This window comes from Tursiops truncatus, chromosome 5 (assembly GCF_011762595.2).
Source record: "Tursiops truncatus isolate mTurTru1 chromosome 5, mTurTru1.mat.Y, whole genome shotgun sequence".
NCBI lineage: Eukaryota > Metazoa > Chordata > Mammalia > Artiodactyla > Delphinidae > Tursiops > Tursiops truncatus.
This window is the reverse complement of record NC_047038.1, coordinates 66,621,530-66,646,407: the sequence shown is the minus strand read 5'-3', so window position 1 is coordinate 66,646,407 and position 24,878 is coordinate 66,621,530. Positions and strand designations below refer to the sequence as shown.

The 24,878-nt window shown below is 37.9% G+C and overlaps 1 protein-coding gene across 1 annotated transcript in view; it reads right to left on the bottom strand.

Moving 5' to 3' along the window:
- Nucleotides 1–23,620, bottom strand: part of GRXCR1 (glutaredoxin and cysteine rich domain containing 1) — a 110,527-nt gene extending 86,907 nt beyond the window's left edge. Inside the window, exon 1 of the mRNA XM_019928254.3 lies at nt 22,727–23,620. Coding sequence (XP_019783813.1) covers nt 22,727–23,110 — 384 coding nt within the window. The 5' untranslated portion in view covers nt 23,111–23,620. The remainder of the gene's footprint in view (nt 1–22,726) is intronic.
- Between the last annotated feature and the right edge of the window lie 1,258 nt (nt 23,621–24,878).

The window sequence follows — 24,878 nt, the reverse complement described above, 5'->3', positions numbered from 1 at the left end:
AACATGGCTATATATATTATATGTGATATATATAATATGTAAGAGAAATTGGCAAATGTATCAACAGCTTCTGAAGGCAAGGCATAAAAGCAAATTACAAAAGCCATCCTCCTATCAGTGTTCATTTTAAGGGAGTATTCTTGGCTCGGTTTCCTCTCAAGCTGTCTTCTTTGACCCTAAAGCAACCACACACTATTAAAGTGAAAGATCATAGGGAGATAGAGCAGAAATTTCTATTCTCCCAGTTTTCATCAGCACATACATCAGTTCATTGAAAATCTTTACTTTAATTACCATGGAGACTGAGAGTGCCCTGGATATGCGAAACACCAGAAGATCTTGGATCTCAAAGGTTCTTGTCAGCGCTCAGATAATGGTGGTTTCCTGAATCCAAATCACTCTACACCTCCTCCCCACCAAAAGAAGACCAACAAGAAGCAAAAATAAAACCACACATGTCCCATGTCTTGAGCATTACTAGGAGGGAGAGAATAGCATGAGCTTAAAATAAATGCAAATTACAACGTTTCTCCCTCCCTCTACCACTATCATCAGCTTTGTTCACTGAAAGGACCAACATGCCGGCAGCAGTGAGCAAACCCACCACCCAGATTTTGGTTTCCTAGTACCATTCTGCGCCAAAAGGTACCAAAGCTCTTTGGAGAAATGGTTGATTCCTGGGATGTGCAGGAAAACTGTATGATGATCCTGGAACACCTTATGCCACAAGGTAAGGAAATGCTCAGAAAATTGATGGAGCTATGTCAAAAGACACCAGCACCAGCTGTAAGGGGCTCCCACTGGCCCAAACTGGAATATTTAAAATTTTAAAATAAATAAAAACAGTGACGGATTATAACTCAGTGATAAGAATCTATGAGTCTACATACTGATATAAATAGATGGATAAATAAATTCATAAACAAAGGAGAAACAAAGAATCTTCCTTACAAGAAAATGCTGACTAATTACTACAGGGAAAAAAATGATAATTTTGCAGACATAATTCTAAAAACTTATGCAGGCAAATATCATCAATGGGTGCTTAATCTTGGGTGTGGAAGTTTGATGAGAAACAAGATAATCACAGCCTCAAGTATCTCCCAACAAATTATTTATTAATTAAAGTGGGGAAAATGACTAAATAGTGGAGAAATTAGAAAACACCATAATAAAGTGATCAAAATTAATATCACTAATAGGGAGCAAATGAATACCAAGTACCTTCAGCTATGATACCCCCAGAATGATACATTATCACAGCCAAAGATGCATAACTTGGTTCTAATCCTGAGGAAACATCAAAGAAACCCAGATTAAGGGGTATTCTCTTAAGTAACTGGCCAATATTGTTCAAAATGTCAGTGGCACGAAAGACCAAAAAAGGCCTGAGAAACTATCATATCAAAAATGACAAATTTTTTGCTACATATTTGTATCACGACTATTTTTCAGCTTCTGTGGTCTTCCCTGGTGTTCATAGTTTACTTTCTTTTCTCTGGATTAATATACCTGTGTATCTCAGGTAGCCCTCTTTAAGCAGGAGGACTTTCCTCTTACTATCATTTACTCTGTTAATCCAATCTGGACCAATTGCTTTCCAGGTCTGCTAAAAAGACTTTTATCCTGGAATCTTCCTTTACTGCTCTCTTAAGTTGGATTCAGTGTTTCCTAAATTCCAAATCTCTTGGTTTGTACCTTTCTTTTTTACAAAAGTGCATGCTTAAGCAATTTTATTCTTCTGAAATGATGCGAGCAAGGTAAACGCTCTTGAAACTTTACACATAAGGAAACATTTTTGTTCTACACTTATACTTGATTAGTTCTACAATTACACTTGATTTGGCTGGGAGTAGAATTATCTGTTCAAAATCATTTTTTTCCAAGAGATGTCCAGTCAAGATGGCATTGTAACTTTAGGTTTACATGTGCCCCAACTCAATGTTCCTAGGAGTATGGGGATTAAAACAAAAAAGAGTAGATTTTTTAAAAAAAATCGAAACAAGATATTCATGTCAAGGAACAGAAATAGAACAGAAACAAAGTAGTAGGCAGGGATGAAGTCATAGACCTCCCACAGCAATAGACTGAAGCCAGACTCACTGCTTGAAATAAGGCTAGGCTAGGGCTCCCATCTTATGACACGTACATGGAAAATAATAATAATAACCTCTTTGCCTGGAAATACAGCTTATAGGAAACATGGCAAGAAACAAACAAGCCTTGCAAACAATACCCGAGCCAAACTACCCCCTTGGCTTTGAAATTGGATCTAAGATATACCCAGTATCACCGGAGAACAGGTTGTAAGACACCATTTAAGAGGTGGTTTTAGACTGAGTGACCGCACAAAAAACTATTAAACAGGGAAGAGGAGAAAATAAAAGAAAAAAATATGCTTCCATTCAAGATGATCCTGCATACCCTAATTCCAAATGTGTGAAAAAAATTAACTCTAAGAAGAATAGTACAGGTGAAATGAAATTGCTAATGCAATCTGAAAAAGACTTTGCCTCAGACACCTCCCACATACCACTTCAGATCCTAGTGGCCTCACATCTCTCATACCCCATTCCTTGCTGGGATACCAGCTTTGCATGAATTCTAATCAACTTCAAGAGGGTGCAATCTAACAGTGTTCACCAAAGGCCTTCCCCACACCTCTTACCCCTGCCCAGGGAGTGGACTTAGGTCCACTTAACACTAGATTGAGATGCTTTTATGAGCACAACTAATGGTTTCAAATTTTGTTTTATTAAAGTGATGAGATCTATGTTTCATTATCACTAGTATCAGTACTTTTGTTTCCCAATTTCCCAGTTACATTTATTAGATAACAAGGGCAAAATGCAGAAGGACTCACTGCACGAACACTGCTGTATAATGGTGTCATTGCTGTTCAAACTAAACTATTGACTAATATATGCAACTCCAAATCTAGCATATGAAAATAGTTCAGGGCTGTTATTTCAAAATGAAGTAAAGGACATCCTAAACACATGTATGTATGTAGTTTATTTGCAATGAATTTTGACCTTCCCTATTCTTTTTTGTATTTTGTTTATTTTTGTTTTTGTTAAAAAGATTTCAGTTTTACATGCTTCTTTGAACATTTCCAAATACACTGAAAGCTAATCGCAATGTGCCAATGTAAAAATTAAAGAATGAAGTCTACCAGATTATCTCCAGGTCCCTTTCAGTACTGAGTTTTATAATTTATGGAAACTAATATGATTTTATATAAACACACCATGGGTGGCCACCAACCTATAAAACTGCCTTTCTCCAGTGCATTTTACACATTTATGTCAGACAATCTCCAGAAATCCCCATGATCCTTGTCGAAATATCATTTTGGGGTATCTTTAATCCAAACAAGACACTTTTGAGAGTGAAAGGTGATCTTATAATTATTTCAAGACAATACTTAAATCACAGTTATCCAGAAGAAACCAAAACATACAATCATCTTATCTTTCTTTGTTCTCATTACTGGCTATAGCTGACTTTTTGGGTCCTCAGTAGGAATTCAAAACAGTTTTCCAGTTTTATCTCCCACCATTTCCCACATAAATACTCTGCTACAAGTAAACTAGTGCTTTCTCTGGTTCCCAAATGTATCTTATGTTTCTGCTAAGAACTAACCTCCTCATTTTTTTAAGGGAAGTATATCATATGTAACAGAAGAGTTATATGCCAAGCACTGTTCTAATCTCTATATGTGTATTAAGTATTCTTTAATCCTACCAGTAACCACATGAATTACTGATTTATAGATGAACCAACAAAATTTGCCCACAGTTACACAGGAATAGGTATATGTGACTTAGGAGTTTGAGCCTAGGAGTTCTTTCCCAGAGTCACTGCTATAAACCCCCACACATACTGCCTAATTCAAATCTTATCTGCTGCCTAGAAACCCCCTTGTCTTTCTGTCCCCAGAAGATGTCAGAATCCTCTGATATCATAGCAATATATTTTCTACTAGTTATTTACCCCATTCACCCATAATATCTTATAATATTTCATATCTCAGTGTGTTGTTTTCCCCTTTTTTATTATTATTATGTTCATTATGTGTTTATTATTATTCATTATGTGCTCATGTCTTACCTATCTAATTCTTGAGAGCAGGAGCCACATGGTCATTATTATTGATATATTGCTTGATTTCCTTACATTTCATTGTTACTGCTTTGTTGATTAAATATGTACATATATATGTGTACGTATATACACACACAGAAATATATATATAATCAGAGACCTATTTGGATACCTAGCACACTTCTTTCAAAATATATTCATGTTTCCATTTCTTTGGAATGGGCTCAGATTAGATTTTCTTTTTTGGTAAAAGCAAGCCATTGCAGAATCAAAATGCACTCATTCTTTTCATCCCCAAGTATTTACAGAACATTTTTTTATACAGCCAAGTACTATGCTAGGTACTCAGGATATAGAAATCTAAAATATAGCCCCTTATAAACCTATGTGGAGGATTTGTGTGTTAGAAGTAAAAAGATTTGTGTGTTAGAACTAGTATGTGTTGTAATAAGGGCTATAATAAGGATGTTTCAAGAGCTATAGGGGCATTTAACACTAATAGGGGGAACCATGGAAGCTTCCAGGAAAGAGTCACATCTGAGATTAGTGCAAAAGATTGAGTTAACTGAGAGAAAAGAGTGGCAGCATTTCAAGAAGAGAAATGCTCCTTCCCTCTTCCACATTCCTCCCTCTTTTCCTCGTGCCCTGAGGTTACCTCCCCAGTAAACCACCTGCACACAGATCCTTATTTTACACTCTGATTTTGAGAGAAACTCAGGCTTATATACCAGACTAAGAAGTGTGATTTTATATGTATATGCTACAGAGAACAACCGGCTTGCTTTTAGCAGGGGAGTAACATAAGATTTTCAGCTGTATGAGGAAAGGATCGGCCAAAGGCAAGCCTGGAGGCTGGAAAATGAACTAGGAAGAGTTTCTTCACGTCTACTGCAGCATAAGCTCACTAAGCAATCCCAAGAAGCAAATGAGTTTTTTAATGAGAAAATAACAGTAATGACCTTAAAAAAATGGCTAACTAGATGGCAATTTCTGACTGCATTTTAGGAAAAGGAAATTGTGCAGGGACTAGCTCTGGCTCCAGGAAAAAATATTAGTTAGAGTTTGATTTTCGGGGCTCTCATGCTCTTCACCTTCTCCTGTTTTGCTATTCTTTTCAAAAAACTTTTCAGTAGCCATGATCTGCTGGGAAACTACTTTCAGGGGAGAGAAAAAAGCTCTAATGTGTAGTATTTGTTGATCTCCGTGCTAGGAATACTCCCACCATGGCCAATTTCAAACTGCCGAGATTTGACAACTGACTTGCAGATTTTATGAATACTTAACAATCCTCTCCCCATCACACCACTGCCACCTCCCACAGCAAAAGGTCCCTGGCCACTCAGAGCTCTCGCAACAAACCTCCTTTCTATCAAAACGGGACTGCTTTTCAATGCAATGCTTTAGTGAGAGATCCCAGTATCCTGAATTTTGATCCCTTCCCCACTCAGCACCATTCCTCCCTTATCTCCAGATAACATCACTGTATGTTTCCAGGGTGTAGTGGATGCTGTGGTGTGTGTCCCCACCCCTCCCTTCCCTTCACCAGGTTGGTACAGTATCTCCGTTGCCATGGGTGGTGGCTGCTAACCATTCTCAGCTGCCCCTTCATCCAGACTTCATCCAGAAGTGAATTACCCCCTTCATCCAGGAGACTGGAGGGAGGAAGGGCAATTATGGACATTACCCAGAACCACATAGTGGTCCATTAGCATTAATAACTCATCTTAGTAAGACCTGATGAGCAAGGAATACTAAATGCCTGGAGGTAAGACATATCTGCTCCAGAGTGTGGGAGACAAACGCCACAAAGACCCAAGAATTTGCAACTCCTGGTTAATCATGTATGAGTCTGGTGGTCTGGGGCATGCTGGAACTTCCCCTCAAAGGGAAATGACAAATTATTCTATTTTGCACCTTCTATCTCTAAGTAAAAAGCACAGTGCTGGATGGACCCGTTCAGGTGTTAGAGGACACACATCCATGTATCCAGTGGCACAGAAGGTTGCCAGTCTTAGAGTAGGGCTCACAAAAAGAAGGGCTTTGCAACAGCTGCAGGCCGAGGTACAAGCAGCCCTGAAGTGTGATTCATGCAACCCAGCAGATCCCATGTTACTAGAGTTACCTGTAGTGGAGAAGCGCACTGTGTCAAATCTCTGGCCAGCCTCAGTAGGAAAGACATAGCAGCAACCCCTAGGGTTCGGGCTCAAGACCATGCTGTATGCAGGAGAAACTACAGTATTTGAAAAGCAGCTTCTGGCATGGCCAGGGCCCCGGTAGAGACTGAGTATTCACCCTTGCAGGCCATCAGAACTACTCTGGATGTATAGTTTGTAAATATATACTGTCACATCCACAAAGTCATAAGGTCAAGTATATCTAGCAATAATTCATCTTAAAATGAAAGTGATTTACCTAAGATCAGGCTCAAGTGACTTCAGAGGGCTCAAGGAAGCTACTTGAATAAGAAGGAGCACTGGCCCTACCATGTCCCACACCGTCCAGAACCTGCCACCTGACACAGCCGTAGAACAGCAGCTTGAAGGCAAAGATGATGAATCAGTTTGCTGACGGCACCTTGTGGGAAAGGGTGTCGTTCTTCGGGATGCCAATTATACCTTTACCCAATAGTCATCATACGGTGCTATACTGCCAATATCTAGAATTCATGGGTCCAGGAACCAATGGGGAGATGCAAGAATGATCCCATTCCCCATCACTCCCAGTGACCCACCTGGGGAATTGGGTTTTCCATTCCTGCAATTTGAGACATCATTAATCTAATTCTTGTGTTCCCAAAAGGAAATACTTCCACTAAGCAACACAGGAAGAGGCCCACTAAAAATTAAAGCTATAGTTGACATGTAGTCCCCTTGGGTTCGTCATGACAGTGATCCAAGTGGCATAAAAAGGAGCTACCACACTGGCAGGGGTAACTAACACGGATTGTCTCAAGGAGGTAAACTTCCACTATATATTAGGGGCAGATAAAAATATGTCTGGTATTCAGAGGCCGCTCTTGGTACTTACTTGATTTTAAATGTAAATGGGCAAGTATAGCAATCACTGCCTCATAAGCGCATAGTGACCAGAGGCTCAGAATCCACAGGGACTGAGAATACGGGTCACCCAACCATGCAAGACACCTCGACAAGCAGAAGGGTTAGCTAGGAGGAGGAGGTCTACAATGGAAAGTAAGAGACAGATAAAACAAAAATCACTTTGAGACCAACTGCAGTGTGCGGGCTATAATTTATCCCACTAACTCTCCCACTAACTGGGGCATGGCTGTGCCTGGATGAAATAAACTCTATGGGAGAAGCAAGTAAACCTGAACAGTGCAAGAGGTAGACTGTTGTGTATGCTCCACACTCCCTCCACAATGTTGGTTCACCCACCCCCCAGCCATTGTGAATATTGGCTGCTAAAAACTCACAGCTTCCCCCTTCTCTGGATAAATGTCTCAGCAGAATGGATGATACCTTGTTACACACAGACATAAACACACACACATAGACTGCCAATGGCCAAAGACAGACTAACACAGGCATGACAAATGCCAGCCCCTTCCTGCAAGATGGGAACAAATCCATGGTACAATTTGTACTCCGAGTATCCAGGCTGAAGCTGGTCTCTAGCCAAGGTCACTTCTTTGCTTAGCTTTCTTGCCATCCTAACCTGTTTCCTCCATCCCTTTTCTGCTGAGAGTACTCCCTCAATAAATCACTTGTCACAAGAATCCAATCTCAGGTTCTCCTTCTAGGGAACTTGACTTAAGACAAAAGAGCTCTTTATCCATTCATTTGTTAATGGACATTTCTTTCCACATCTTGGCTGATGTGAATAGTGGTACTATGAACATAGGGGTGTATGTTTCTTTTTTTAAAAAAATTTTATTGGAGTATAGTTGTTTTACAATGTTGTGTTAGTTTCTGCTGTACAGCAAAATGAATCAGCTATATGTACACATATATCCCCTCTTTTTTGGATTTCCTTCCCATTTAGGTCACCACAGAGCAGTGAGTAGAGTTCCCTGTGCTATATAGTAGGTTCTCATTAGTTATCCATTTTATACACAGTATCAATAGTGTATACATATCAATCCCAATCTCCCAATTCATCCCACCCCTCCCTTTCCCCCTTGGTATCCATATGTTTGTTCTCTACATCTGTATCTCTGTTAGAGAATGTGGTACATATATACAATGGAATACTACTCAACCATAAAAAAGAATGAAATAATGTCATTTGCAACAACATGGATAGACCTAGAGATTATCACATTAAATGAAGTAAGTCAGAAAGAGAAGGACAAATATCAATACCATATGATATCACTTTTATGTGGAATCTAAAATATGACACAAATGAACCTATCTATGAAACAGAAACAGACTCATGGACATAGAGAACAGACTTGTGGTTGCCAAGGGGGAGAGGGTTGTGGGAGGGATGGAGTGGGAGCCTGGGGTGAGCAGATGTAAGCTATTCTATATAGAAGGGATGAACCACAAGGTCCTACTGTATAGCACAGAGAACTACACTAAGTATCCTATGATAAACCATAATGGAAAAGAATACGAAAAACAAGAATCTATACATATGTATAACTGAATCACTTTACTGTATGGCAGAAATTAACACAACATTGTAAATTAACTATACTTCAATAAAAAAAAAATACCCCTTATAATGACTCCAAAGGACATGAAATACTTATAAATCTAACAAAACATATACAGGACTTATATTTTGAAAACTACAGTTTGCTGATGAGAGAAATTTTAAGAGATCTAAATAAATGGAGAGACAATGTTTAAAAAAAAAGGACAAAGGAGCTCTCTGGAGAAAGAAAAATAATGGAAAAAAATTTCAGATGGCAGATCAAAATGAAGGTCAAAATATTGGGGGACAAATGTTTTTTCATTGTTCTTTCATCGAACTGGGATGTTGTCAGTTTATATCATATAAAATAAATTAATATCCGCCTTGCAAATTTGCTGTGAGGATCGAAGAAACAGTATTTATAAGCAAGGTACCTAAGTTAATTTCTGTCAGTGTAGGCATTCAAAAAGCGTTGCTCTTATTCCTAATACTGTTCCTTTAAATAATTTTTTAAACCTTGTTTATGACTAGCAGAATCAGGAAAGCTGGAACAGCATAGCTAGGAGGCTTGCTGAGAGAGGGTCTGCCCTGCTCTGCACGCAGAGAGCTGCTTTATCATCGTTCTCCTCAAATGGAAAATGAGTTCCACCTCACTACCTGCGGAGCCCGGAGGGGACAGCTTCCGAGGCAGGTGTGGAGGAAGAAGCTGTGGGAAGGAGCCCTGTGACTCCGTAGTCGCTGTGTTTTGTATTTTATTTTGTTTTTGATTTAATGTAGGAAAGCAGGAGGGAAAAAAATAAAGCAATATGCACTGTTTGGGGGAAGTTCTTTTCTGTTTTAGATGGCTCAGCCTAGGTCAAGTGTGGCACGCCCCTTTTTAAAATTACACAATTAGACCCTACTCTAGATATAATAGATAACTAATATAATTACACGTTTACTGCTATTAGTTAATAATAAATTGTTTACCATCCCTCATGTCATTTGAGGTTTCTGAAGTTCTAGTGTTAGAATAATGAAAGCCATCCGGTAAAAAGCTCTAGGCCTGAGAAAACAAGGATGGCATCCAGAAATCCAAAGGAATGAATACTGAAAAAAAAAAAAATAGAAAGAAGTAAACCTGGAAAGACAGGAAAAAACAAAGACAGGCCAAAAAAAAAAAATGTACACAGATTATACTATAAGATCACTATTGAAATGCTTTTGTATGGTTCAATGTGAGTCAAATTGCATAAAATAAAAATTAAGTCACATCAGAGCTCTTGGATAATGGTGTGGCAGGCACAGTGGCTTGCTTACCCAGCAGCTGTTTCCAACCCCAGGCTCCAAGCTCTCCTCTGCCACAGAGGCAATGCCATGACCTCACATTCCCAGCCTTCTATTAAGCAAACAGTGGCCATAAGACCCTATTCTGGCCATTAAATGTCAGAGAATGCTTCTGAGAAGTTTCTGGAATTCTCTTTTCTTTTCTGATGGGAGAGGCAAACCTACAAAGAACGTTCTCGTTTGCCACCCCTCCCTTTCCGTTTTTGGCTCTGGCCTGGCAGCCATCTTGGATCCATGAGGGAACTTCACAAATAAGCCAAGGATGATAGAGCAGAACAACAGGAACTGGGTTGTTTATCACCTTACCAACCAACCAACAACCTCAGCAACAAACAGCCTTTTCTAAACTTCTTCTGAACTGATAATAATAAACGTCCGTATTTTAAGCCATGTCTAGTAGTCTACTCTCTGGTTTATAGCTGAGTGCATCCCATAAAAATACAAATAATTCCCTGGATTAGTGTTGAAAGGCATGACAAGTCAATCCAGGCTACTACTAAGGAAGAGATGGAGTCCACCTCTACCCGGAAGGAGCAGGCCAAGCTTTCAGGATGACAGGTGTTGTAGAGGAATGCTCAGACACAAAGCACGTGGGCGGGTGGCTGAGCTCACAGGTATGCAGCCAGGCTGGTAACCATGTGGCCTAGCAGCCACGGGAGGTTAAAACTAGAGAGTCAAAGACAAAAGGCCCAGGTAGGCGCCAGAGCCAGGACAGGAGCTGCAACAGAGGCACTGGCCTCAGGAAAACAGGTTTATGTAGCAGAGGCTAAGCCAAGTTTAGAGGCAGCAGTTGAGATTCTCTGAAGGGAAGTGAGTGCAGCCAATAAAGCCTGCAGTACCACGACATCTTTTCAGGAGTGGCCCAGGAAGTCCTATGCGTCTTTTAAAAGATATTATGTGAGGGGAACAGGATCGCTATGAGACTTACAGAATTGGGTCAGATGCCCTGCCTCTATCCCTTTGTAAGCTCCTGAGTACTCACCATACTTTACAGTAACTGAGTTTGTCTTCCTCATGAGAAGGAATTTAGTTCCTCTGAGGATAGAAATCATGCTTTATTCATATCTGTGCCCTCATTGCCAAGCAGAGTACTTAACAACGATTGACTCACAGTTTGTTGGATGGATAATAAAGATAATAACAGTTTTATTGAACTCTTACAATGTGCCAGGCATTGTATAAGATGCTTTATAGACAATAGTTCATTTATTTCACAAAAACTAGTCACTATCATTACCCCCACTTAACTGATGAGGAAACTAGGGTTTACAAAAGTTAAGTAAATTTCCCTAGAATATCTGCCTAGGATATTCAGACTTTGCATCAGGAACCAGGCCATCTCCCTCCAGAGAATAGTGCTCTTACCCATTAATGGAGGGATCAAACCCGCACGCCCTGCATTAGAAAGCACAGTCTTAATCACTGGACCACCAGGGAACTCTCAGGTTTCCTAATACTTTTTTAACTGAAAAATATGCATAACTGTATGCACTAAACCTACAGGTAAAAGCACCAGGCACTCAGAGAGGCAAACTGCAGCCTGCAGGCTCCTACTGCTGCATCTGAATTGTGCTTGAAGCTTCAGGACTCTAGAAGCCCAGTACTGCTGAGTATTAATTCAATTGATTCAACACGCAATGTTGTGCCATGACTACAAGCTATCTCCTTCCCAGAGATCACAGTTACTGCCCTCAGATTGTAGGAATTAGGATGCATGACCTCTTCAGGACACATGACTCAATTCAGACCTAGGGACACATACAGAGTGAAAGTGAGGGGATGGAAAAAGATATTCCATGCAAATGGAAATCAAAAGAAAGCTGGAGTAGCAATTCTCATATCAGACAAAATAGACTTTAAAATAAAGACTATTACATGAGACAAAGAAGGACAGTATATAATGATTAAGGGATTAATCCAACAAGAAGATATAACAATTGTAAATATTTATGCACCTAACATAGGAGCACCTCAATACACAGGCAAATGCTAACAGCCATAAAAGAGGAAATTGACAGTAACACAATCATAGTAGAGGACTTTAACACCCCACTCTCACCAATGGACAGACATCCCAAATGAAAATAAATAAGGAAACACAAGCTTTAAATGATGCGTTAAACGAGATGGACTTAATTGATATTATTGGACACTCCACCCGAAAACAACAGAATGCACATTCTTCTCAAGTGCTCATGGAACATTCTCCAGGATAGATCATATCTTGGGTCACAAATCAAGCCTTGGTAAATTTAAGAAAATTGAAACCATATCAAGTATCTTTTCTGACCACAACGCTATGAGACTAGATATCAATTACAGGAAAAAAAATCTGTAAAAAATACAAACACATTGAAGCTAAACATTTTGCTATTAAATAACCAAGAGATCACTGAAGAAATCAAAGAGGAAATCAAAAAATACCTAGAAACAAATGGCAATGAAAACACAAGGACCCAAAACCTATGGGATGCAGCAAAAGCAATTCTAAGAGGTAAGTTCATAGCAATACAATCTTACTTCAAGAAACAAGAAACATCTCAAATAAACAACCTAATCTTACACTTAAAGCAATCAGAGAAAGAAGAATAAGAAAACCTCAAAATTAGGAAAAGGAAAGAAATCATAAAGATCAGATCAGAAATAAATGAAAAACAAAGGAAGGAAACGATAGCAAAGATCAATGAAACTAAAACATGGTTCTTTGAGAAGATAAACAAAATTGATAAACCACTGGCCACACTCATCAAGAAAAAAAGTAAGAAGACTCAAATCAATAGAATTAGAAATGAAAAAGGAGAAGTAACAACTGACACTGCAGAAATACAAAGGATCATGAGAGATTACTACAAGCAACTATATGTCAAAAAAATGGACAACCTGGAAGAAATGGACAAATTCTTAGAAAAGCACATCCTTCCATGACTGAACCAGGAAGGAATAGAAAATATAAACAGACCAGTCACAAGCACTGAAATTGAAACTGTGATTAAAAATCTTCCAACAAACAAAAGCCCAGGACCAGATGGCTTCACAGGCAAATTCTATCAAACATTTAGAGAAGAGCTAACACCTATCCTTCTCAAACTCTTCCAAAATATAGCAGAGGGAGGAACACTCCCAAACTCATCCTATGAGGCCACCATCACCCTGATACCAAAACCAGACATGTCACAAAGAAAGAACCCTACAGCCCAATATCACTGATGAACATAGATGCAAAAATCCTCAACAAAATACTAGCAAATAGAATCCAACAGCACATTAACAGGATCATACACCATGATCAAGTGGGGTTTATCCCAGGAATGCAAGGATTCTTCAATACATGCAAATCAATCAATGTGATACACCATATTAACAAACTGAAGGAGAAAAACTATATGATCACCTCAATAGATGCAGAAAAAGCTTTCAACAAAATTCAACACCATTTATGATAAAAGCCCTCCAGAAAGTAGGCATAGAGGGAACTTACCTCAACATAATAAAGGCCATATATGACAAACCCACAGCCAACATCATTCTCAATGGTGAAAAAATGAAACCATTTCCACTAAGATCAGGAAGAAGACAAGGTTGCCCAATCTCAGCACTGTTATTCATCATAGTTTTGGAAGTGTTAGCCACAGCAATCAGAGATGAAAAATAAATAAAAGGAATACAAATTGGAAAAGAAGAAGTAAAGCTGTCGTTGCTTGCAGATGACATTACACTATACATAGAGAATCCTAAAGACACTATCAGAAAACTCCTAGAGCTAATCAATGAATTCGGCAAAGTAGCAGGATACAAAATCAATGCACAGAAAACTCTTGCATTCCTATACACTAATGATGAAAAATCTGATAGAGAAGTTAAGGAAACACTCCCATTTACTACTGCAAGAAAAAGAATAAAATACCTAGGAATAAACCTACCTAAGGAGACAAAAGACCTGTACGCAGAATACGATAACACACTATTGAAAGAAATTAAAGATGACACAAACAGCAGGACAGATATACCATGTTCTTCGATTGGAAGAATCAATATTGTGAAAATGACTATACTACCCAAAGCAACGTACAGATTCAATGCAATCTCTATCAAACTACCAATGGCATTTTTCACAGAACTAGAACAAAAAATTTCACAATTTGTATGGAAACACAAAAGACCCTGAATAGCCAAAGCAATCTTCAGAAAGAAAAACGCAGCTGGAGGAATCAGGCTCCCAGTCTTCAGACTGTACTACAAAGCTACAGTAATCAAGACAGTATGCTACTGGCACAAAAACAGAAATACAGACCAATGGAACAGGATAGAAAGTGCAGAGATAAACCCACACACATATGGTCACCTTATCTTTGATAAAGGAGGCAAAAGTATACAACGGAGAAAAGATAGCGTCTTCAGTAAGTGGTGCTGGGAAAACTGGACAGCTACATGGAAAAGAATGAAATTAGAACACTCTCTAACACCATACACAAAAATAAACTCAAAATGGATTAAAGACCTAAATGTAAGGCCAGACACTATAAAACTCTTAGAGGAAAACAGGCAGAACACTCTATGACATAAATCACAGCAAGATCCCTTTTGACCCACCTCCTAGAGAAATGGAAATAAAAACAAACACAAACAAATGGGACCCAATGAAACTTAAAAGCTTTGCACAGCAAAGGAAAACATAAACAAGATGAAAAGACAAGCCTCAGAATGGGAGAATATATTTGCAAACGAAGCAACTGATAAAGGATTAATCTCTAAAATATACAAGCAGCTCATGCAGCTCAATATCAAAAAAACAGACAACCCAATCCAAAAATGGGCAGAAAAAAAAAAAAATGGGCAGAAGACCTAAATAGACATTTCTCCAAAGAAAATATACAGGTTGCCAACAAACACACAAAAGGATGCTCAACATCACTAATCATTAGAGAAATGTAAATCAAAACTACAATGACGTGCCACCTCACACTGGTCAGAATGGCCATCATCAAAAAGTCTACAAACAATAAATGCTGGAGAGGATGTGGAGGAAAGGAACCCTCTTGCACTGTTGGTAGGAATGTAAATTGATACAGCCACTATGAAGAACAATATGGAGGTTCCTTCAAAAACTAAAAATAACCTAGAGTCTGTCATACAGAGTGAAGTAAGTCAGAAAGAAAAAGACAAATACCGTATGCTAACACATATATATGGAATTTAAGGAAAAAAATGTCATGAAGAACCTAGGGGTAAGGCAGGAATAAAGACGCAGACCTACTAGAGAACGGACTTGAGGTTATGGGGAGGGGGAAGGGTGAGCTGTGACAGGGCGAGAGAGAGTCATGGACATATACACAGTAACAAACGTAGTAAGGTAGATAGCTAGTGGGAAGCAGCCGCATGGCACAGGGATATTGGCTTGGTGCTTTGTGACAGCCTGGTGGGGTGGGATAGGGAGGGTGGGAGGGAGGGAGACGCAAGAGGGAAGACATATGGGAACATATGTATATGTATAACTGATTCACTTTGTTATAAAGCAGAAACTAACACACAATTGTAAAGCAATTATACCCCAATAAAGATGTTAAAAAAAAAAAAAACTAAAAATAGAACTACCATATGACCCAGCAATCCCACTACTGGGCATATACCCTGAGAAAACCATAACTCAAAAAGAGTCATCTACCACAATGTTCATTGAAACACTATTTATAATAGTCAGGACATGGAAGCAACCTAAGTGTCCATCAACAGATGAATGGATAAAGAAGAAGTGGCACATATATACAATGGAATATTACTCAGCCATAAAAAGAAACGAAATTGAGTTATTTGTAGTGAGGTGAATGGACCTAGAGACTGTCATACAGAGTGAAGTAAGTCAGAAAGAGAAAAACAAAGACCATATACTAACCCATAGATGTGGAATCTAAAAAAAAAAAAAAAAAAAAGGTTCTGAAGAACCTAGGGTCAGGACAGGAATAATGATGCAGACGTACAGAATGGACTTGAGGACATGGGGAGGGGGAAGTGTAAGCTGGGATGAAGTGAGAGAGTGGCATGGACATATATACACTACCAAATGTAAAATAGATAGCTAGTGGGAAGCAACTGCATAGCACGGGGAGATCAGCTCTGTGCTTTGTGACCACCTAGAGGGGTGAGATAGAGAGGGTGGGAGGGAGATGCAAGAGGGAGGAGATATGGGGATATATATGTATACATATACCTGATTCACTTTGTTATACAGCAGCAACTAACACAACATTTTAAAGCAACTATACTCCCATAAAGATGTTTAAAAAAATTTGTCAGCAGTTAGGTGAGATAATGAATTATTAGAAAAATAAAATTAAGCAAAGAGATCCAAATTCTTAGTTGAATAGATTTGTACACATAAATAAAATTTCCTTAACCAAAAATTTTTGGATGGTATTTTATTCTGTGTATCATTTTGAAAATTCCTTCCAGGCAATAATGATTGAGGGATTGATATATTTTTTTATAGTGTGTCAATTTATAGACTATTAAATGTTTATATTGCTTTATACAATATTCAGAATACTGGATTTAGGAGAATGATCAGAAATCTACAAGCATGAATAGGCCAGCCAGAGGATATTTGTCTAGTCCTACTCTTACACTGTTTTTACGAAGTTTGGAAACTTTGGGTGCTAATTCCCTAATTATGTGGTAATCATGGTCTGCCAGTAGAGTTCATTAAGTTGTTTCAAGTCAGCTTGTGGAATCTGTGGGTTTGCTCAGCATGTTGTTCTAAACTCAGAATTAAGATAGATTCATGGGATTTATCTTCAAGCAATTAAAACAAAGCTTCCACAAATTTAAATGTCATGATGATACAAGAATTCTGATAAGTTGACAAAAATGAGATATATTCCAATTTAGATATTTCTTGCACTAAGGAGAGAAAATTTTAATAAGATTCACAAGACTTGGATAAGTGAGTGCTAATGGTCAGAGTCACCATTCCTGACTTTAGGGGACTTGCAGGTAATCTTGGGAACAGATTACCTTTCAGTTCTTGGGCCCAGATCAGAATAACATTAGAAAGAAAGCAAGAAGAGGCTGAAGAAAGGAATCTAATATAATGATGGTCTAACAAGAGAAAGACTAAAACCGAGAAAAATATAAGCATTGGAGAAGTGAAAAATGGGTGGCAGAGGCTATGATAGGCCAACAAGAAAACAGAGGAGGGGAATTCTCTAGAGATGGGAAACAAAGTCAAGTGTGGTATCTGAATTCTTCCAGGAATCACTTTACACAACCATTCATTATACACTACTGAATATTCCATGAAGGCTGGAATTGGGTTTTATTCCTCACCTTATCTAGCATAGTGCCTGCTCCATAATAGATATGCAGTAAATGGTTATTAAATAAATGATTGAATGAATATTAAAGATAACTCACATCAGAAATAATTGATTGGAACAAGCTACCAATACTTCACCATGCAAACTCTATTCCTATTCAATACAGGAAATCTCCAAAGATAAAGAGATGGAAAAGAAGGAAATAACCACTAAGAGAATGTCACTGAATTCATTAACTCAAAGTAAGAATATTTATTGAGGTCCTAATTAGTATCAACGTCAAATGCTGTGATAAAGAGTAGCAAAGTGATGGTATGTGGAAGGTGGTCACAGTACTCTGTAGTTTACAACAATTCTTTAATTGTACACAAATAATATAGCGGTAGTACCAACTTATTTTTTGGTGCTTTTTTCTGCTTCTTGGATGACGTCACCTAATTTCTTAATGTAGCTTTCTGCATTGTTTGAAATTGTATCAAAAAATCCTAGAATTTCTTGCCTACTAAGCTAAGAAGGCAATATTCCATTAGTAGATGCTTGCTTTGATAGACTATTGCATAAGAGTTTCCCTGGATAAATGTGATTTTAAATCCTACAACTTAATGTTACATATACAGAAAAGAGCTCAAATTGTAATTAATTGATTAATAATGATACTACCTTATAGAGTTGCTATGAGGAATAAATATGTCAATGCACATAAATAATGAGAACAGTGCCTGGCATTCAGGAAGTACTTAAGCAGTGTTTACTATCATTCTTGCTGTTGTTTTTCCAGAGTGGTCCACATAAACCACTGGGACTAAAGAGTCAAGAGTATCGCCTCCTTTTTTCTGGAATATTATCTTATTACCAAAGCTAGATTCAGTGAACCAGAGATGGATAAGAAGTATGACCTGAAACTTCTGTTAATACAGATTAATGGCTGCATGCTAAGGTCAGTGAGCAAAGCTGAGCAGCTGTCCTCCTTGAGTGAACCTAGCCATCCCCCTGCAGTCTCAACTCCTCCAATCTCATGACAATTCAATCAAATGATGTTATAGAAATGATGTTTTGATAAATTTTAAAAGTATAATTTAAAACTGGATAGAAGCTATTTAACTGCAGAAAAACCTCCCCTAGGTCAAGATTGAACATTCAATAAATGATAAATTTTAAAAGCTGCTAACCAAATGTTGAAGTTTCAAAAGACCAGATGATATCATAACATGATATATTTAGTCTTGTAAATCTTCATGTTTGTTATTATTGTAACATTTCAAAAGGGAAAGTTGGGAATTTTATAGAGCATAGAGCATTATACTTTTAAAACAAACAAAGCCAAAACAGCAAAAGGCAGAATTCTAGCTTTGGGCCAAACAATTAATTTCCCTGATATTCAGTTATTTTAAAACAGACATCATCATCATAATAATATCCTGTTTATTTCACAAAATTTGGGGTACAATTAAGTAAAATAATGTCTGTAAAACCATTTGCATGATGTAAATTGTTCTGCAAGTGCATTATTATTTTTAGTTTATTTGTCTTGAAATGTTAGAATGTTCATAAGTATGAGCACATGGCCAGAGGTATGCATGTACATACACAGATGGAGGTTAATGTCTAATTCGAGTTCTTAGAAAGGAGCCAGCAAATTATGGTATGTGCTGTAATTACCTTCCTTCTTTGCATCTATTTTTCTCTAATACAGTAATGTTAAATTTGCAGAAAGAGAGGGAACTAAAATTATGGAAATTATAGTACGTGATTCTAACAGAGTATGCTTACAAAGTTTGAGGATAAGGTCAAGAAAAGATTACCATCTGAAATGTAATCTCGTAAAAATAAATTAGAAAAAATTAATGACCTTAATTGTCTGTATCATTGACCCACCCTAAGAGACTTTGGAAATAATGTTGCTGCTAAGAGCAAGGTGTATCTCAAATTCAATCATGTGAACTGGGTGGAGAGCTATGAGCTATGCAGTCGTTTTGCAACTTGTCTTGCATGAGATAAAAAGGAATAATTTTTTAAAATAAAAAAATCTCTAAAATTTTCAAATAATGGGTAAAATTATTATCAGATAGAAACATCATTACAGTACAATTTCTTAAAGAGAACTAAAAAAGAACACCTATATCAGAGAATAATGGTAAGATTTCTGGGCCTGTTTCTAAACAAACTAGTGATGGATAAATTAGGATACCAATAGGAAACATGCCTATCAGTATACCTGTATTTATCTTTGGCTCAGGAAATACCCTCCTGGTGATCTATCCTGAACAGAAAAAAAAATCATAGATAGATCAATACATATCTTCTTCATTTTCCTCATTAAACATTGAACACTAAGGAATATTTTTTATTAAAATTTCCTTTTACATCTAGGTCAATAATTCTCTTTACTGTATGTAAGAACAACCTAAACAGTTTCTAATACATGTCCATTTCCAGGCCATGACTAGATTCTAGGTTTTCAGATTTCCAAACTGGCCTCTCTTAAGCATTACATTCTTGTCATCTCTGAGAAAAATGAAAAAGTCAGGCATCTGAAAAGCCATAACTTAGACCAGCTCCAGGCTCTTGAGTGATTCACCAACGAACCACAGTCTATAAGGGCCACCTGATCATCCAGGTGACCTTTTCTCTCCTGGCCCATCAGTACCCTTCAAACCTTGATTAATACTGCACATTCTCAATTACCCAGAATTCTATAGGGTAAATTAATTGACAAACGAAATGAAAATTTGTTCTGATGTCCCTTTTACAGACAACTTTCTAAATAAGTGCTGCTAAGAAGTGTAAACGTTTGGAGCAAATAATTTCAATGACTACTCTCTGCACAGTTGAAATTTTTGCAAAGCACATGCCAATGTTTTATGAGACAGCAATAACATAATGGAAAACTAATAGAGAGGAAGCAAAGTGATTTACAGGGTCTTTGAAAGATATTATTTGTATTTAGGGCTCCCTCTCAAGTTTCAGATTGAGTGCTTTAAGATTGTATAACCTAAAAGGGAAGAAAAACTTGACTGTTTCTTCAATCACAGTTCCTTTCTTCAATAAGATGGGCTGTGCATTGGAACCTTAATCAAATATCCAAGATATGACTCCTGACTCCTCACTTTTCCTCACTGAGAGAAATTGCTACATTACAGTTACATCTAGTTAAGTTTGCTGCTTACTTTCCAAGGAATTCGGAAAATATACAGAGATCCAGGGAAGAGTCACATCTGGCCCCTATATCACACTTAGGGGAGTAATTGAATGGTAACTTCTGCTTTTACCCCCCTGGGGATTCTCTGCTACTGTACTGTGGGATGCCTGTTGGTGTGCCCTACTCAGTCATCCTAAGACATATGCCTAAGATATTTGTCATCCGTTATGACATACACATCTCTTAGCAAGCAGCAAGTATCCAAGTCAGCTCTCAACATAACGCTGTGTAGACTGCACTGCACAACTCCAAGCGGTGCTGCTCACACAGTGATGTGAATGGAGCCCCTTAGAATAGTGCAGCTGGCAGCCTGATTCAAGGTAGGAGCTCCTTTAACATTTTATCCTGGAGAGATGGGAGAATATTCCCATGACAATGATGGCAATGATAATGATGATGAACACTAACGATGATGGCCCAAATCTGTGAATACCTACAATGTGCTGATTACTGTATAATTATTTTAAAAAAAGAATGACCAAAAGAAACTGATTAAATATCAGACTTTGAGGGACCTCTGCTAGGAACCATTATTGTTTTCTTAAAGCATGGGGTAAATGGAATGAGGTTAAATTACTAGAAAATGACAGATTTTTTTCGCCAAAAAAGGGTGGGATGGAATTATGCATAAAAATATAAGTAAATATTGTAACCTAATCTAGTACTAAATTTGGACTTTGGAAGTTCTTCTATTTCCTCCTTGTGAATTTATAGCAGTACCAGGATAAAGCCATACGGAGGAAAAGCTCTTCTCTCATAGGTTTTGAAGATTTAAGATATTTACTCATAAGTGATAGGTTTCTTGAGAGATTTGAACAACAAATTCAAATCTAAGTACTAAAATTGGTACAGCAGTTTTGTAAATAATCCTCCAAATCATACAGCAATTGAAATCATGACAAGCTAAATTAATCACAAGAATGCAAACATTTTTAAACAATTGTTACAGAGTCTTGGTCTACACTTTAGCAATAACAATTTCTGCATTGGGTGAAACACAGAGGCCACTAAGATGAACTCAACCTAATGACTAGAAATCCACACAGGATTGCTTCCAACCTAGTAAAACATAGTCATCAGTTTCTGATTTTTGGTTCTCAACCCCCTCCCCTAATCTGTGAAATCCTTCACGGGTAAATTCTATAAATGAAAAAAACCTTTGCTTTTAACTGCTTTTATCCTTTGATTTCTTTTCTAAATCCTCATGATGTGACTTTTCCAAATACTTCCTTTAAGTGAAAAGTAAGTGTCTTTGGTTAAAATCCCCACCACTCCCGTGTTGTTATATAATGTCAAGGCATTGAATAATTCATCACAAGAGATCATTTTATTTAAATATTGAGAATAATATAAAATTGTATTACAATGAAAAATACTGGCTTGCTATCTTAATGGTAGTGATTATGAATTCCATTCCTGAAATAATGATGCCTGTTTTTAACAGAAAATCATTTCACCAATGCTTCCAGGCAATTTCAAAAACTTAACATAAGATCACTGTCAAAGGCCCAGGACCTGAATAATACATTCCTACATTACTGCGCAGAATCTATCATATCTTAAGGGCTAATTTTTTACTATAAAATCTGGATCTCAATCTGTACATTTATAGAATAACTTTTTCAAGTGCTGCTCTAGAGTTCTTAAGCAAATTAATGGAGAAATGCACCTCAGATGAAATCTGCAACCTCCCCAGGAACCAGGAACGGGAGGAAGTCTTTATATCTACATAACATTCCAGCTGAATCCAACTCCACTGAATGCAGTACTCAGCCTTTTCTGGTTTAAATATCTATACAAGTGATGATAAATGCTAAACTGGGGTCTTAAGGATGATCAACCAGAAATTAACTCCTAAGCTTTGCTCAAATGCTTTGAAGACTACAGTTTGTCTTCTTCCCTTCCTTGGCTAAGAAACAGATATACTGTTTTAGTCATTACACCCTAGAAGACGACTACTTAAATGTTAGGAATTTGGCTTTGAGAGGTCAATCTAGTTTGCTAAGCATATGACCTTATTTTTAATCAATGGCTGTTGAGACAATATCCTAGATGTAGAAGTGACTCATGAAGTATGTAGGAATCATGAATAAGAGAGGTTTGCTTTAAACTGGAGAACAGAGAGGTGTTGAGATGGTGAATTAGAAACAAAGATCAGGAAGGACAAAGTACAGTGACTTACCTCTAATACTTTGGTCAAATTGTTAAATAGAGCTTGTCCAGCACTGACTTTATATTTAACACCTCTGACTGTGCCATTTTTGCTTAAAATGTTGACTCTTCTTGTACCAAACCCCTTCTCGCTGGCAGCCCTTGCTAACACCAGCAAGTTATCCTGGTCATTCTCCTGCTCGTCCCCTTCCGATCCTATGTGGCCATTCTGCTGTCCATCAGACTCACTGAGTCCATCTATGCCACAGATACTGGCACATTCAGAATCCAGAGAGCCTGCCGGTCGCCCATCTTCATATACCTCCTTCAGAACTCGCCCACTGTGAGATGACGCGATCCGAAACCGGACTTTCCGTGACCTGTCATTTTCTGGCTTCATCTCCCTTTTCAGCATGGTCCCATCCACATAATAAGCTGTTCACATAATTCTGGTTCCCTGGTTACTGCATTAGTCCACTTTCCATATAGCAATACCAGAGCTTAATTCTAGTGACAGCAGCACTCATATGAAACTAACATCAAAACGAAAGAAGATTCCCAAGAACTTACAGTGCATCTCTGCTATTAATAATGAATGTGTGTGTGTGTGCTATGGTTACCTTTAAACTAAAACCTGCAAAGTGATCCCAGCCTTTAAATATTAAATAGCCATGGTGGAGGCTTTAGCAAGACAAGTGCAAGAAAGTAGCATGCAATGAAACAGAAAATAAGTCTGGGGCAAGGAAATGAAAGACTTGGACTTTGAAGCCAGTGGTGAGTGTTGAAAAGGATCTTAGCAGCAGAAATACCTCTAACAGCTCAGAATGGAGACCAGGGATAAAATATGGAATCAAATGTGTAGGAGGGGAGGTGTCATAGTCTTCTCACAGTGCTTATTCCTTCTGTCTTTCATGCTCTTTAAAAAGGGCAGTGAACATATTACATGCCTGCATAGAGCTATCAATATTAGCTCTTATTAAATCATCAGTTAGACTTCATCCATATTGTATACGATGAATTTTCAATCTACACCTTCATCTTCATGCACAAGCAGTTTTACTGAAGAATAGCTTTTTAACAGGTTATAACAAGGAATATCTTTTCTTTTGTTGCTTTCCCACTTTTGCTAGCAGAAAACACTCCTCTCTTTGACAAAGGGAAAGGTTTTGGAAAGGAAACATGGAACAGCGAGGGAAGAATGGAAAATCCTCCAAGCCAGCCAGATCAGCCAAAGTAATCCAGGTGATCAATATTGATAAATATCATATCCAAATCACCCATGCATAGAGAAGGGTCCGCCTTACGCTGTGCTCGGTGGATTTTCTGTCACTTTGGCAAGCACCTGAAGAAGCTCCTAAGATACAAGGACATATTGGAACTTATACCATAGTAAGTGCCCCAACCTGTCTGAAACTCCAGAGGGAGGATACTCAGCTGGCTCTCATACTGAGTTTCAAGCTTTTTTTTATCTTTGTAAGTCTTTACCTGATTATAAACTCAATTTATACTTACTTCAGAAAAAACAGCTTAAAGTTGAAAATAAAAGTCACAACTAACGTCACCAGAGATGTTAGTAATTTTGTGAAATGTCTTCCAGTGTGTATGAAGGTGAGATGCTCTGATGCACACATAACTACATTGCTCAGCCTCCTGCATTTAAGGGAGAGGAAGCAAATGCTTAGCTTTTGCCGAGGGGACGTGAGCAAAAGTGACGTGTCATTTGTGGGCCAAGGCAGTTGACAGACAGTGTCCTGTCCATGCTATTTCTCTTCCCACCTGCTACCTGGACGGCGCCAGCAATCTTGTCATATGCTGAGCTTGTCAGAATCACAGAGAAACTCACAGCCACGACCACTGCATTGGGCTACAAATAAAAGGAAGTATATGCTAGTGTAAGAAGATATGTGCCCTGATGTATAATATGCCCTAGATATTTATAATTCACACACCTGTCTTAAGCTAAAATAAAAAATTAAGCTTTTCTCTTCAGTGGATAAATCTTTGTAATTCATTTTTCATTCAGGCAATGAGTATCCCACAATCATCTACTGAGTGCCACCCAAGAGTAAGACATAGCTGGCGACTATAGCAAATATAAAGATATATAAAATTATGTCCCATACCTTCCATTGGTAACATAATGCTTAGACAAAATAGCTATAGTTCAACACAGTGTATTTTAA